At 51.6% G+C, this 13,580-nt stretch overlaps 1 protein-coding gene across 1 annotated transcript; it reads left to right on the top strand.

Annotated features, from left to right (window-relative positions):
* The first annotated feature begins 2,729 nt into the window (after positions 1-2,729).
* LOC133282959 (protein-arginine deiminase type-2-like) lies at positions 2,730-13,280 on the top strand. The gene is made up of 16 exons (XM_061479348.1): positions 2,730-2,987; positions 4,371-4,557; positions 4,636-4,705; positions 4,876-4,937; positions 5,019-5,136; positions 5,743-5,868; positions 6,606-6,784; positions 7,074-7,177; positions 7,263-7,374; positions 7,453-7,560; positions 9,723-9,874; positions 10,155-10,299; positions 11,393-11,486; positions 12,222-12,307; positions 12,466-12,594; positions 12,989-13,280. Exons 1-16 carry the CDS (start codon positions 2,896-2,898, stop codon positions 13,220-13,222), a joined length of 1,998 nt encoding a protein of 665 aa, XP_061335332.1. The 5' UTR covers positions 2,730-2,895; the 3' UTR covers positions 13,223-13,280.
* The last annotated feature ends 300 nt before the right edge of the window (positions 13,281-13,580 follow it).

Here is a 13,580-nt window from a genome sequence, read left to right as displayed (position 1 = left end):
TTCGCAAGAAGGCACGTGCCTGCAAGAAAGGAGCCACAAAACAACCCCCAAAACCTCTCAGCAAGCACCCATGGAGCTTCAAACCTGCATGAAGCCAGCAGCTTGGTGCTGCTTGGGGAGGAGATGTTGGGTGATGCGCATGTGAAAACCCTCAGGAAGCAGCTCGCTGGGGTTGTTTGCAAGCACCAGAGCTGGGATGAAATGAGGGCAAGCAGGGATCCATGAGCACAGGGCAGTTTCTGCAGAGCAGCTCGTCAGCTGCCAGATCTGATGTTTAAAAAGAAAGGGGAGAACTCCCCTGACCAGATTGACTCCAGCCATGAAACCACGAGCCTCCAGACATCTACGTGTGTGTGTATAAATATAGCTCTCTCTATACATGTCCTGTGATGGTTTACCATGGCTGATCTCCTACCTGATAGCATGGGGCAGAACCTGCATTGCTATGAGGCACTTCTGCCTCCTGAAAAATCCCATTCTTGCAGCATAAACCAAGGTTTATTTAGCAACACACAGGGGAGTCACCCAGGCTGTCATTACAATGGGGACAGGCAGGTCCTTGCACTTGTCCCCAACACCAGATGGAGAGGATACCTCATCTACCTCTCTCCTTCCTCCCCACAGATGACATTGCAATGAGTGGGTGCTTTGCCAAAGCTGCAGCAGCTCCATAGAGACCTCCAGAAGCTTGCAAAGACCCCAAGAAGCTTTGAAAGACCCCATATGGCTTGCAAAGAGCAAACCTGGTTTCCAAAAACCCCAGGAAGCTGGTAAAGACCTCATCTTACTTCCACACTAATGTCTCAAACACAGAGACCAGCGCAGTGGAGGGGAAATGGGCTCTGGCAGCCCCTTCCCCACACAGTCCAGCTCTCCTCCAATTTTCCCCCAAAACAGGGCATTCCCCTCTTCTTTGTTTCATTGTGTGCTCCCAAGGAGGTGCAGGTGAGCTCAAGCCTGGCTCCTCCCTTTGGGAATTCAGGGCCACCCAAAAATCCCCAGAGCATGTATGGTTTCAATCCCATTTTGCCAGCAGATAACACTTGCTCCACAGGTTTCCTCCTACTGGCAAGTTCCAAGGGGTTCTACCCATGCCAGCACCATCACACCAGCCAGGCCATGGGGATATAAATACGCTTACATAGGATATATAAAACAACCCCCCAGTCATGCTGCTTTAGAAGTCACAGTGACCTTGGCATCTCTCTGTAAGATAGGAGGCATTTGGGGTTGTTTTTGAAGGAAAGAAGGATTTCAATACCATGTGTTTTCCTCACTGACAACTGAAAGACTAAACCAGAGAAATCAGGAACTGAAAATGGTCAAAAGAGAAGCTGCTTTTTGCTCATCTTCTTCCCAACGGACAGGTTTATACCTTGATTTCCCAGCCCACAGGTCCCCACAGAGCAGAGGGAGGTGAGGCCTCCCCAGCCCATGCAATGCCAGCTGCTCTCTCTGCTTTGGGGTGAAAAGAGGGAAAATAAGGCCCATAGAGTGCTGGAAACAGAGCCTGCTTGTGCAAACATTATGTGGGTTTGGTTTCATTTGGTTCTTTCTAAGTTTCAATGATTTCTCTTCCTGGTTCCTCTTTCACCAGTGTTTTTTACTACTGGTGGTTTAAATAGGCAGTAAATAGATAAATCATGATGCTTCTCTAAAGAAGGAATATTTTCCAGCTAGATTATGGTGTCTAAACCAGATACACAGCAGTGATGCTGCCCTGACCATGATGTTCCATGGAAGGCACAGAGGTTTCTATCTTCTTCTATAGAAGAATAAAAGGTTAATAGAAGGTTTCTATTTTCTTCTATTCCTCAGGGAGAATGGAATGGCCTTGACTAACACACACCCCATGCACCCCCCACCATTGCCCAGACCTCCATTTTCACATGCAGAAACCCAGCGAAACTGCCTCTTTTTGTGCTTAGCAACACAAAGTCCTCATTCACATTTGTTCAGGTCATGGCAAACACCCTCCAAAACCAACCAAACCCAATAAAGTAGGATCTGCTTCAGATGGGAAACAGGGTTTGAGTTTCCTTCCTACACCCCAGCCACGGAGGGAAGAGAGAGCACTAAGAGGAAGAGGGAAGAGAAGCCCAAAAGGGATATAAATAGGGAACATCAACCTGAACATTTCTGCTCCTCACTAATTGCTTGTGGCTTTCCAAATCTGGGGCAGAAGTTTGGGGTTTAAAATAAGTATTTAGCTTGATGTTAATATATAATGCAAAGGCCTGCGTGGGCAGCAATTGCTCCTGACGTGTGGAAAACCACCTCTGATTTCCCCACCTCAGCAGGTGCTTCCCTGCTTCCCTTTGCAAATAAGCAGGGAAAAAATCAAAAGGAGCGTCCTGCTCTAGCCTAAGGGCTGGAAAATTGTATTTCTTTCTTCCCAAGAGCAGCCAGAGCTGCTTCTTAAAGTGTATATAAAGAATGGGTAACCCACAGGTGCAAACACCAGCCAAAGCACTGCAAAATCACCTCCGTGTTGGGCTGCTCGTCCCTGTTTGGGGTCAGGGAGATGCTGGAGGGGAGCCGGGGACAGCTGGGGGAGCTGCTTGCATAGCGCTGGGAGCTGGTTGGGCTTGGCTGCCCACCCCCTCCATCCCTTCCCTCCCCTTGGAGATCATTTTCATGGGGCTTTAGAGGGTCCAATCCAACTGCTTCTCTCCTTCGGAGCATGGTGGGGGCTGCAGAGTTGTCATTCCAAACTCTGAAGGGCTCCCAAAGCAGCTTGATTTGCTCCAGGGTCACTTGAGGAGGAGGAGGGAGGCGTTGCTAAGGGGGAAGGAGAAGCAGCTGGGTGCTGCTGGGGGGCTCAGTGCCACACAGAGCAGGTGGGAAAGGGTGTGTGTGCCCATCGTCGGGGTGTCTGGGCGGCTGCAAGGGGAGATGCCGGGGGACCGCACGCTCCGGTTGCAGCACGGGAACCGCATCGAGGCCCTGTGTGTGCTGGGCACCTGCATCTCAGCTGATGTCTATGGGTGAGTGGCACACCCCAACCCCCCGTGTCCTCTTCCATCTCTGCACCCCACCTTCCTGCCTGTCTTCACCCCCCATTTATCCCTCTGCAAATCCCCCCTCCTCGTTTTTCCTTCTGCTTCCCCAAACTCCACAGCCCCAACACTGTGATTTAATGCATTTTGTGGGCAAAATGCTCCCTGGGCTTTGCAAAGCTGGACAAGACCCAGGAAAGCTTCAAGCATCAGTGTTTGCATGATGTGGTGCTTACCTGATGGTGATGGGTTTGAGCCATTTGTGGTCAACTGATCCAGTGTCATCTTGGAAAGCTGCTGCAGCAGGAGCCAAGGGGATGGGCTGCAGAGCAGGAGATGCAGCTGGGAGAGGGGAGGGAAACAAGATGTAGTTAGTGACCAAGGAGCACCCCCACACCACCAACCCTGCTCCCCTAAGTCAAACCAAGCCCTCTACCTCCAGATATATTTCCCCCTCTCCAAAGGTTGTTTCTGGTCTTTGCTGCTTTTGCAAAGCTTACCCTCAATGTTCAAGCCAAGCAGCACAGTTACAACTCATCTGGCACCTCTCCAGGTGAAATCTCCTCCCAGTGGGATTCCCAAAACCCAGAAACAAGGAAACCAAACCAGTTTTTCCATGCATAATTAAATGTAATTTAATAACTTCAGAAACACCCAGGCAGCAGCAAAGGAGCACTCAGATTTCCTCTCCCCACTCCCAGTGCAGGCTGGGGGGAGGGGGGCTGTTGGCATCCAGAAACCCAATAAATGATGCTGTAACAGTGATACAGTGTTAGCCCTTGGGTGTTGGGATCAAAGGGAGCCTGCACCTCATGAGCTGCAAATAACAACCCTGGAAAGATAGGGACATTAGGGAAAAGGAGCCAGGAGAGGGGAAAGAGATGTGCAGAGCAAGGGCTCATTGGACTGGGAGTGGTGCAACTCCTGCTTCAGGGTTGACCAAAATCACCCCCACAATTAGAGTTTCCCATGGTGAAGTCCAGCTGGGTTGTCCCACTGTCAGGATGAGCTGTTAAATGCTGGGTTTGTCTCAGCTGGAAAATAAACATGGATTTCTCCCCTGAAGTACAAACCCAAGGTCAGTTCCAACAGCTCTGAGTGCTTTGGACTGGGGTTATTACAGATTGTAATCTGCACCCGTGGCTATAAAATACCCTCATTTTGTTAAAATAGCATGTTCAGTCCTAAAAAGCAAAAGTATAAAGACACTTGAAGCATTCCCAGGCAGGGAGAAAGGGCAGGAAGGTGCCAGCGGGGAGCGTGGCGACGCCAGCGTGCCCGGTCTTGGTTGTGTTCTGGGCAGTGGAATTAATTGCAGTGAGAACCAGGTGATTTTGGTGCAAAGCACTTACACCAGCGTGGTTTTGGCAGGGCGGCCCCAGCCGGGGCAGTCTCCTTCAGTGTGAAGCACACGGAGGGGGTGAGTGTGGAGGTGAGATGCCAGAGCCCAGCGGAGGTCGGGCCAGCCCCTGGCAGTGGGACGCGGTGGCCGCTGGACAAGGGGACGGTGCTGAGGTTCAGCATGAGCCGGGCCAGCACTGAGGTCAATGATAACAAGGTGAGAAGTGGGGTGTTGGGGTGTGGGATCTCCAGAGGGAGAACTTCCTTCCCAAACCAGGGATTTGGGGGTTTGCAGGTAACAGTCAGCTTTTACGCAGAGGGAGGGCAGCCCATCAACCAAGCTGGGGTCTTCCTCACTGGCATTGGTGAGTACAAAGGCTTCTGTGGAGCAATCCATCTTCACCCCCTTGATCCCTTGGAGGAAGGTGCTGTGATGTGGGGGGCAGAGATGGACCCAAGTTTACTGGATCTGGGGAGCTCTTGCTGTACCCAACCTTGCTGTACCCTGGGATGAGGGTGAGGTCTCTCCATCCAGGGATCTCTCTGGATGTCGACGCGGATCGCGATGGCGTGGTGGAGAAGAACAGCCCCAACAAGGTAACTCACCCTCTTGCACTGCATGGGAAGTCCATGGGCTTGCAGAGCCTGAGCTCACTAAAGCCCAGTGAGGTGTTTCAGGCAAGCTGGACCTGGGGTCCTGAGGGCCATGGGGCCATCCTACTCGTCAGCTGTGACAAGGAGAACCCCTTCACTGTGGCATCAGACTGCGATGATGAAAGGGTGTTCAGCAGAGAAGGTAACTACAACGTTCTATGTACATATATATATAAAGAAGGTATCATAGAAAGCAAAAAATGCTATGTTATTCCCCCTCTTGAACCCTTTTGGAGGTGAAATCTTGCTTGGAAACCAGCTGTCCGTGAGCTGCTCTCTACCAAGCTGCTGAGTAAGCTTCCTACATGGGAATTCTCCTTGTTTAATGCCATCCAAACTAATTGCGGTCAAGCAGGGCACGAAACCCAGCCAGAAGCACAGCAGAGGTGCCACTGACAGCAGAGCTTGGCCCAGGGATGCTTCACACGGGTGAAAGGAGCTTGGGGCAAGGCATGAGGCAGGAACACACCCAGGTTCCTGGAAAACTCCAACCACACGGAGCCAATGCCCATCACCTTTTTGAGGCCAAGGACTGGCTGTGCCAGGGCTGTGAGGGGAGGGAAAGGGGCACTTGTTTCAAAGCACAAGCCCCAGGCTTTGTTAGCAGCTTGTTGTTCCAGCTTGCAAAGGCTGGTAGCAAGGGAAGAGCTTGGTAGGGGAGATGCAAAGCCCAGGAGGGAGGGTGCAGACCAGCCAGAGCTGCATGGTGCAACAATCCATCATCCAAGTTCCTCTTCTTTGCACCCAGATTTGCTGGACATGTCTCGGATGGTGTTGAGGACTGAAGGGCCCCAGCGCCTGCCCCGGGGGTATGAAATCATTCTCTATATTGCTGTCTCCGAAGCTGATAAAGTTGGGGTCTTTTATGTGCAGAGTAAGTCCTTCCTCACCTCCTCCTCTATCCCTTCCTCCTTGCTTGTGGTGCTTTTGAGACTCCTGCAAGCCCTTTGCTTTCCATCTCTGCCCTTGTCCTCTCCATGCTCTTCAAATGGCACTTCTGAAGGCCTCTGCATCCCTTTTCCAGTTTTTTTCCAGCGCTGAATATTCTCTTCTCTACCAAATGGAAAACTGGACATGAACAAGCAGAGGCCCAGAGCCATAAAGCCATTTATCAAGCTCATCCAGCACAGGAGTAGCAGAAAAAGCCATGTGTCCTGCCACCCAGATGTTTTATTACAATCACAACACACTCTACAACACATTTCCCCTGCTTGTTCCTTGTTGTGGCCACAGTGATTTATTTCCTGTGACCAAAGCCCTCATCCAGCCCAGAAACGTGGGTCTTCTCCCTCCATGCAGAGGTAGTCCTTCATCAGGAGGGGTGGTGGCATTGTCAGTGGGGGCTGAAACAGCAGAAACCCCATGAAAACACCTTCCCAGCGACCGCTCCATCCAAGGAAAGGCTGAGACACTTCTTCCTCACCCTTCTGGTGCATGATTGCCAAACTGAAAGCCCCTTAAGGTTTTAAGGTCCTTCTTCCAGGTGAAGTTGTATCCACCCATAGAGGCAGAGAAGATCCAGCACAGAGGGATCGCGGTACCTCCTTGCACACACTTGAAACCACCACAGAAACATTGGAGGTTGCCACCATCCCCTTTCTCCTCTTGCAGACCCCTTCTTCGGGCAGCGGTACGTGCAGGTGCTGGGCCGCAGGAAGCTCTACCACACGGTGCAGTACACTGGTGGGGCTGCTGAGCTCGACTTCTTTGTCGAGGGGCTCCGCTTTCCTGATGACACCTTTCCTGGGCTGATCTCCATCCATGTCAGCCTCCTGGAGACACTGGCTGAGGTCTGGGGGCTCCAGGGAAGGGGTGAAAGTGGGAGGCTGCAACAGGGGCATGGAGAAGGGGATGGGGATCGAATGGAGAATGGTCCCCACTAATTTACCCCAAAAATGACCTCAGGGATTGGGTATTAGTATGAGGTGTCCCTGCCCATGGCAGGGGGGGTTGGAACTAGATGACTTTAAGGTCATTTCCAACCCTAACTATTCTATGATTCTATTCCATGATTCTATTTAGGGGGGATAGTGGTAAACAGGGTATGAAAGCTCCCCAGTTTCTGCTTGCCTCCCCCAGGGTATCCCTCATGCACCAATCTTCACTGACACAGTCGTGTTCAGGGTAGCACCGTGGATCATGACCCCCAACACTTTGGCACCAGTGAACGTCTTTGTCTGCAGGTAAAGGCCAAGGGAAAAGTGGGGAGGCAATGGGCAGGGGAAAAGGCATCTTCATCCCCATCCTTCCTGCCATCCACTTTCCCAGTATGAAGGATAACTACCTCTTCATCAAGGAGATAAAAAACCTGGTGAACAAGGCTGGCTGCGAGCTGAAGGTTTGCTTTGGCTACATCAACCGTGGGGACCGCTGGATGCAGGTAGGTGGGCACTGGAGTGGGGACAAAGCTTTCCCAACCTGCTGATGTGCCCCACACAGGTTTTCCTCCCTTTTTTAGGATGAGATTGAGTTTGGCTATACCCATGCTCCCCACAAAAGCTTCCCAGTGGTGCTGGACTCCCCTCAAGATGGAGGGCTGGAGCGATTCCCCATCAAGGATCTACTGGTAAGAGCAGGACAGTTGCTTGTATTCCCTGAGCAGCAGCTGAGCCTATTCCACCACTCCTAAAACCCTACTTGAACTTGGCTCCTTGGAGGGCCTACAGTGAATTTGTTTGAAACATGAGAGTTTAACACCTCTGCATGGAGATACCACCCCACCCATTTCCAGCTGGGAGGATGCCAACAGCCTCAACCCCTCAAACCAAGATCAGAGCCTAACCCACAGCCCATCTGGAAAGCCTTTTATCCAGAAGGTGCAGGATGAGAGGGAAAAGGAGGCTGTCATGCCTCTGGGAATGAAAGATTCCTGCCAAGCTCCAGGAGGAGAGTGGATTTCTTCACCCTAAGTATCCCAGCAATGGGCTGGTTTTTCTTTTCCTCCTCTATGCCTGTGAATATACAGCAGCTCCCAAGCAGGAGAGGAAGGGAAAACACAAGAGGAGTCAATTTACTTCCTTGAAAGAGAACAAGATGCAGGCAGCTGCCAAAAACATCCCTGTGGGGCTGCTTTGCCAAGGCTAAGGGCCAGCCATGGGCAGAGTGTGCAAAGCAAGCTGTCTGGGAAAGCAGTGAGCATTCAGGGAGAGACCAGGAAAGACAAGCAGGGGAAAATGATGGATTGAACGATCCCTTTGGAATACCACCATGCAGAAAGGGCAGAGCATCCCCAGATTGCTGCCACATAGACCCAGCCAGGCAGCAGCAGTAAGGGGAGAAGAGGGCAGCTCACTTTGTGCTGCACACCACTTTGGGGAAGGTGAAGAGCTTTCTAAAGCATTGAAATGCATCATTTCTCATCCCTGAAATGAGTACACCCAGTCCCAGAACCATCAGGCAGGATGGGAATAGCACACTGATCCACTCCTATCCATCCTCATTAGGAATTGTTTTGCTTCATATTTAGGAAGCAATTTCAGCCTCTGGAGCTGCTAACACTTTATACTCCAATTGCTGCTCTGAAGGCTTCTCTAATCCCCACTCTTCTCTTTCCCATCTCATTTTCCAGTTAGGAATATTTAGCCAGACATGACACATACTGGTCCTGTCCTCACCCCAGCCAAGCCCAAAGCCGGTGGGACCCTGTGCCAGGGAAAAGGAGATGAGAGGGAATTAGCCCCTCAAAATCAGTCTGGAACTGATAGGACTTGGATGTGACCCACAAACCTGGGATGAACCAGGACCTTGACAGTTGAAACCATACCAGCTCCGTTGTTTATTACACTGATACAAGCTCAGAGCTTGTGTTTCATAATCAGTCCCCCCTACAGCACCCAGGGAAAGGATTTAATCCTCAGACATGCACCCCAAAAATGCACAGGAGGTCTTGGGGAAAGGCAATCCTGGTGCACTTTCCCAATCCCAGCTTCTCAAACACCTTTGAATAACAAAAAGCAACTTCTAGATCACCTTCAGCTCTCTCTGCTCATTTTTAGGAACCTGCATATCTGTTTTACCCCACAGAAACCCAACACTGGCAAGTGATTGGGACTTAATGCAAACTCAGCAGACACCTGATCTCATCCCAAGGCTCCTGGGAGCTCCAAACCCATACTGAGTTGATCCAGAGTTCAAGGACAGGTTCAAGGCAGGATTTTTGTCCCACCTCTGTCATTTTCACCCTGTTTTTAGCATTGCAATCTGCCCCTTGGGCATTCCAGCCACATCACCACAAGGGTTCATTACCCCTGCATGCACAACGCCTTAAACCCCAAATACATTAAGTCCTGAAAATCAGAGCTTAAGTAGGATTTAAGTGAAGTGCAGCCCTGATGCCTGGGGTGGATTTCCCCTACGGGGCTGAAGTTCCTCTAGCTCAACAAGAGCCACCCAGAAACTCAGCTTCAGGGCTACCCCAGCACCTAATTAGCTTAATGCAGACACAAAAACATTGGCTTTGGGACAGCAGAGACCTGTCCCACCTCTGCCCCTGGCATTTGCCACTTACCACTGAGCCCAGACAATCCAGAGACCGTTATCCTCTCACCTTTCCTCTATTCTTTGCCTCATCTCTGACACTTTCTTGCCTCTCCCCATCCATGGACAGGCTTCTCTCTTCATGGTTTGTTCCTACTGGAGTAGGTCTGACCCCAGCAGGAAGGAAAAAACTAAAGACATGGAAGCAGGGGAGACCCAGGGCAAAGCTCACAGTGATTTCTCTTCCTGCAGGGCCCTGACTTTGGCTACGTGAGCAGAGAGCCCCTCTTTGAAGCCATCACCAGCCTCGACTCCTTTGGCAACCTGGAGGTCAGCCCACCCATTACCGTGGCAGGGAAGGAGTATCCCCTGGGAAGGATCCTCATTGGCAGCTGCTTCCCCACGTAAGAGCTGGGAAACCATTTGGGAGCAAAGGAACCACAGGTACCTCCTAAACATCCTCAAAATCATGTTAATGGGCTGAATTAGCTATTCCCTGGTGAGCTGCACATGTGGTTCTCTATGGGATGGGGGCACTCAACAACCAGTGCTCAATCTCTGCCATCATATTGCACATTCCTTTCTCTTCTCCACCTCAGCAGTGATTTATGTGTACATACATATTAATGCATTCATATTTATCCCCCTTATCCCTTTCTCTTGGGGATATTTCCCCCCCTCCAGCTCTGCAGGGAGGAGAATGACCAGAATAGTGCGGGATTTCCTCTGTGCCCAGCAAGTGCAGGCTCCCGTGGAGCTCTACTCAGACTGGTTGGCTGTGGGCCACGTTGATGAGTTCGTCACTTTTGTGCCCACCTCTGACAAAAAGGTACCCCAAAACCCCCACACCACTCTCTGCTGTCTCTTCTGAGATACTAATCCCATTGGGACACCTTTAAGGAAAACCCCAAAGCACATTTCTTTGATAGACCCAGCCAGTATTTGCTTGGGGGTTCACTCCTGTCTCCAAAACTGAGGATTCTGAAAGTAAAAAGGGACTTGCTGAGGTAATAATCAATACAAAGAGGAGAAAAAGGCACCTGCAAAGGCAGTCCGAGAAGTTTAAAGCTCAGGATCCACATGGGCTGGCCAGGGCTCTCAGCTGCTCAGCACCTCCCAGGTGTTCTGAGAAGCATTTTTCTTTGTCACTGGTTTTAGTGTTTCTGATACAAGAATTTTCCACCTGAGGAAAAAAACCCACCTTCACCTGGATGGTTCAGAAAGGGAGTATTTATACACACATCCACCCCCAAACCTTCCATGCAAGCTTTTAGCCCTCCCCAGGACTGTACTAAGCCCCCATAAGAGATGCCATCAAGACTGCAGTAAGCAGCTTCTAGTGCTCCACTAAGGAGACCATTTACAACTAGTAGGAAGCAAGTCAGGTCACACATGGCACTCAGACCCTACAAATCCATCATTCCTATGGGATTAGCTTAATAATGATTGTTGGCTTCTCCTGAGGAAGTCAGAGCCTGATTAGTCATTTGTTCCATCCTTCCCCCTGAACTGCAATGCCAGAAACAAGACACAAAACCCAGCTTAACAACAGCAGTGCTCCTCACCCTCAATCTCAGCTCACCCAAACCTCCATCAAACTCACTCAGGGGGTTTACAAACCCCACTTGAGGTGGGCAGGATTGGACCCAGCTGCAGCCAGGCTGCAGTTTTCCTCCCTGCCCCAGTAGCAGTTTAACCCCTCAGGGTGTGATCTGGTCCATATTTGCCAACAGCATAAATCACTGAACCTCATTCCGATATAACCTGTCACCGTGCATTAAAAAAAGACACTGAATAACATCAGAGACACCTGATTTTAAGAGTTTGAGCTCAGGTTCCTTGCAGAAATAAGCCCCTGAGGTCCCTGGAGTGAAGCCAGTTTTGGTGACTGCTCTCCCTCCCTCTCTTATCCTCCACCCCAGCGGTTCCGGATGCTGATGGCCAGCCCTGCGGCGTGCTACAAGCTCTTTCGGGAGAAGCAGAAGGAAGGCCAGGGTGAAGCCACCATGTTCAAAGGCAAGGGGACAATGGGTGGCTTTGGCTGAGCTTTGATGTCAACTGAGACAACTGGAGCCTCCCCATAGAGCAGCCAGGCTGAGGGCGGCAGCGCCTGTCTGACTGCGGGGACTGGGGGACATGGGGACCTTTTCCCACCCCATTGTCCTTCAGTGCTGGCAGGCGGGATGCCTGCCCACCATTCCCAGCCTCCTCAAGCCCTATTTTGGGAAAGCAAGTGGGATGGGAGGGATAAAGCCCTCTGCATGGAGGGGATGCTTGCTTGGTGGGATGGAGCATCTGTAAATGCCAGCACGGAGCAGGATGAGCACTCCCACGTCACTTGTCCTTCCCTCCCTGCAGCAATGACATTTTGGTCACCAGTTTGAGCACCCTTTAATTGTGGTTTTGAACATCATGCACCTGCATGGTGTGGGGAGAAGGTCTGCATACCTCCATGGGTCTCTCTGGGTCACTGCCATCCCCAAACAAGGAGCACCTCTGTGGAGGTGGCAGCTCCGAATGGAGCTGAATGGAGAACTTTAGCAGATTATGAGTCCTGTGGGACGACAGGAACTTTCCAATGCACTTTCCAACAGCCAAAGGTTTTCTTCCCACCCAGTTTCCCAATAAACTAAGAATTGGGACCCCAAGCTCAGGAAATAGGGATTCTGGGGACTTTTCCCATCTCTATTCCCTATTTTAAGCCGGAATTTCACTACCACCGCTTCATTTGAAGGGAGTTTGCCTTTGTAGGGTACTCAGGGACAGACACAAAACGAGTCACCATTAACAAGGTCCTTTCCAACAACATTCTGATGCAGCAAAACCAGTACGTCCAGGTAAGAAGTGATATTTCTGGTAAGAATTGCTATTTCTTGCAATAACTGCCCCAGGGGGGTGCAAACCCTTAAGGGAGGTGTTGAATTCTGGCTCTCCTCCTGTGGTAAGATGCTTTGGGGACCATATCTACCTGTGTCCCCCTCTCCATCCCCTCCAGCGCTGCATCGACTGGAACAGGGATGTCCTCAAGAAGGAGCTGGGGCTGCTGGAGGAGGACATCATCGACCTGCCGGCCCTCTTCAAGCTTGACAAGCAGGGCAAAGCCGTGCCGTACTTCCCCAACATGGTGAGGGGGAGCCCCGCTCCTTGGGTCCTCTCCAAAACCCAGCTTTTCAGTCAGGATGAATCCCAATTTGTCCCCATAAAGCACAATATTGACACCTGCCTGGAAAGAGAAAATATCCTCAGCCAGGCCCAGATGAGTTCAAATCTGCTCGTGGCGGGGTTAAACTGTGTCATTTTGGGGCAAAAAGAGGGAAAATCACACAGCATGGAGTGAGTTTAATGATAAAAAATGGGGAAAACAACGTTGGGTTTGGAATCCTGGGGGAAAGCAGCTGCAAAGAGCGCTGTGGATGCCCCATTTTGGGGTGAGGCTGCCGGAGGAGGGTGATGAGCACCTTCCCTTCAGCTCCATCAGCCCCAGCGCCACCGGGGCCCCTCTCATGTCACCCCCGCAGGTCACCATGATCGTCCTGGCCAAGGACCTGGGCATCCCCAAACCCTTCGGCCCCATAACCGGGGGCGAGTGCTGCCTGGAGCGACAAACCCGCTGCCTCCTGGAGCCGCTGGGGCTGCGCTGCCGCTTCCTCGAGGACGTGTGCTCCTACCACGGCAGGCTCGGGGAGGTGCGCTGCGGCACCAACGTCCAGCGCCGGCCCTTCGCCTTCAAATGGTGGCACGTAACGCCATAGCCGCTCCGCCGCCTCCTCCTGCTCCTTCTCCCACCCCGAACGGCTTCTTCCGTGTGTGTTGCTTAATAAATGAATTTGCTGTGAGGAAAGAGGAGGGAAGTTAAAGAATAATGGGGGATAACTGTAAGGGGAAGGGAGGGAAGCCCTCGGGGATGGTGAGGCAGGGGAATGCCGTTTCGCCTTTGGCATGGGGTTGGGGTAGGTGGGGGGGTCTGAGCGCCTCCCCTGCAAACAGAACGAGACTGGGAATGCACAGAAGGACGCACTGTTTTCCCACTTCCCAAAAAAAGGTGGGATCTGGGAATCCCGGCCCCGCCATCCCGCCTCGTACCACAGGGCGCGCCGCGCTCAACATGGC

This window comes from Pezoporus flaviventris, unplaced genomic scaffold (genome assembly GCF_033815535.1).
Source record: "Pezoporus flaviventris isolate CSIRO_AGI_PZ_B2104156 unplaced genomic scaffold, CSIRO_AGI_Pfla_v1 ptg000148l, whole genome shotgun sequence".
NCBI classification, from domain to species: Eukaryota; Metazoa; Chordata; class Aves; order Psittaciformes; family Psittacidae; genus Pezoporus; species Pezoporus flaviventris.
The sequence above is the reverse complement of the archived record's forward strand: the minus strand, read 5'-3'. Positions and strand labels throughout refer to the sequence as shown.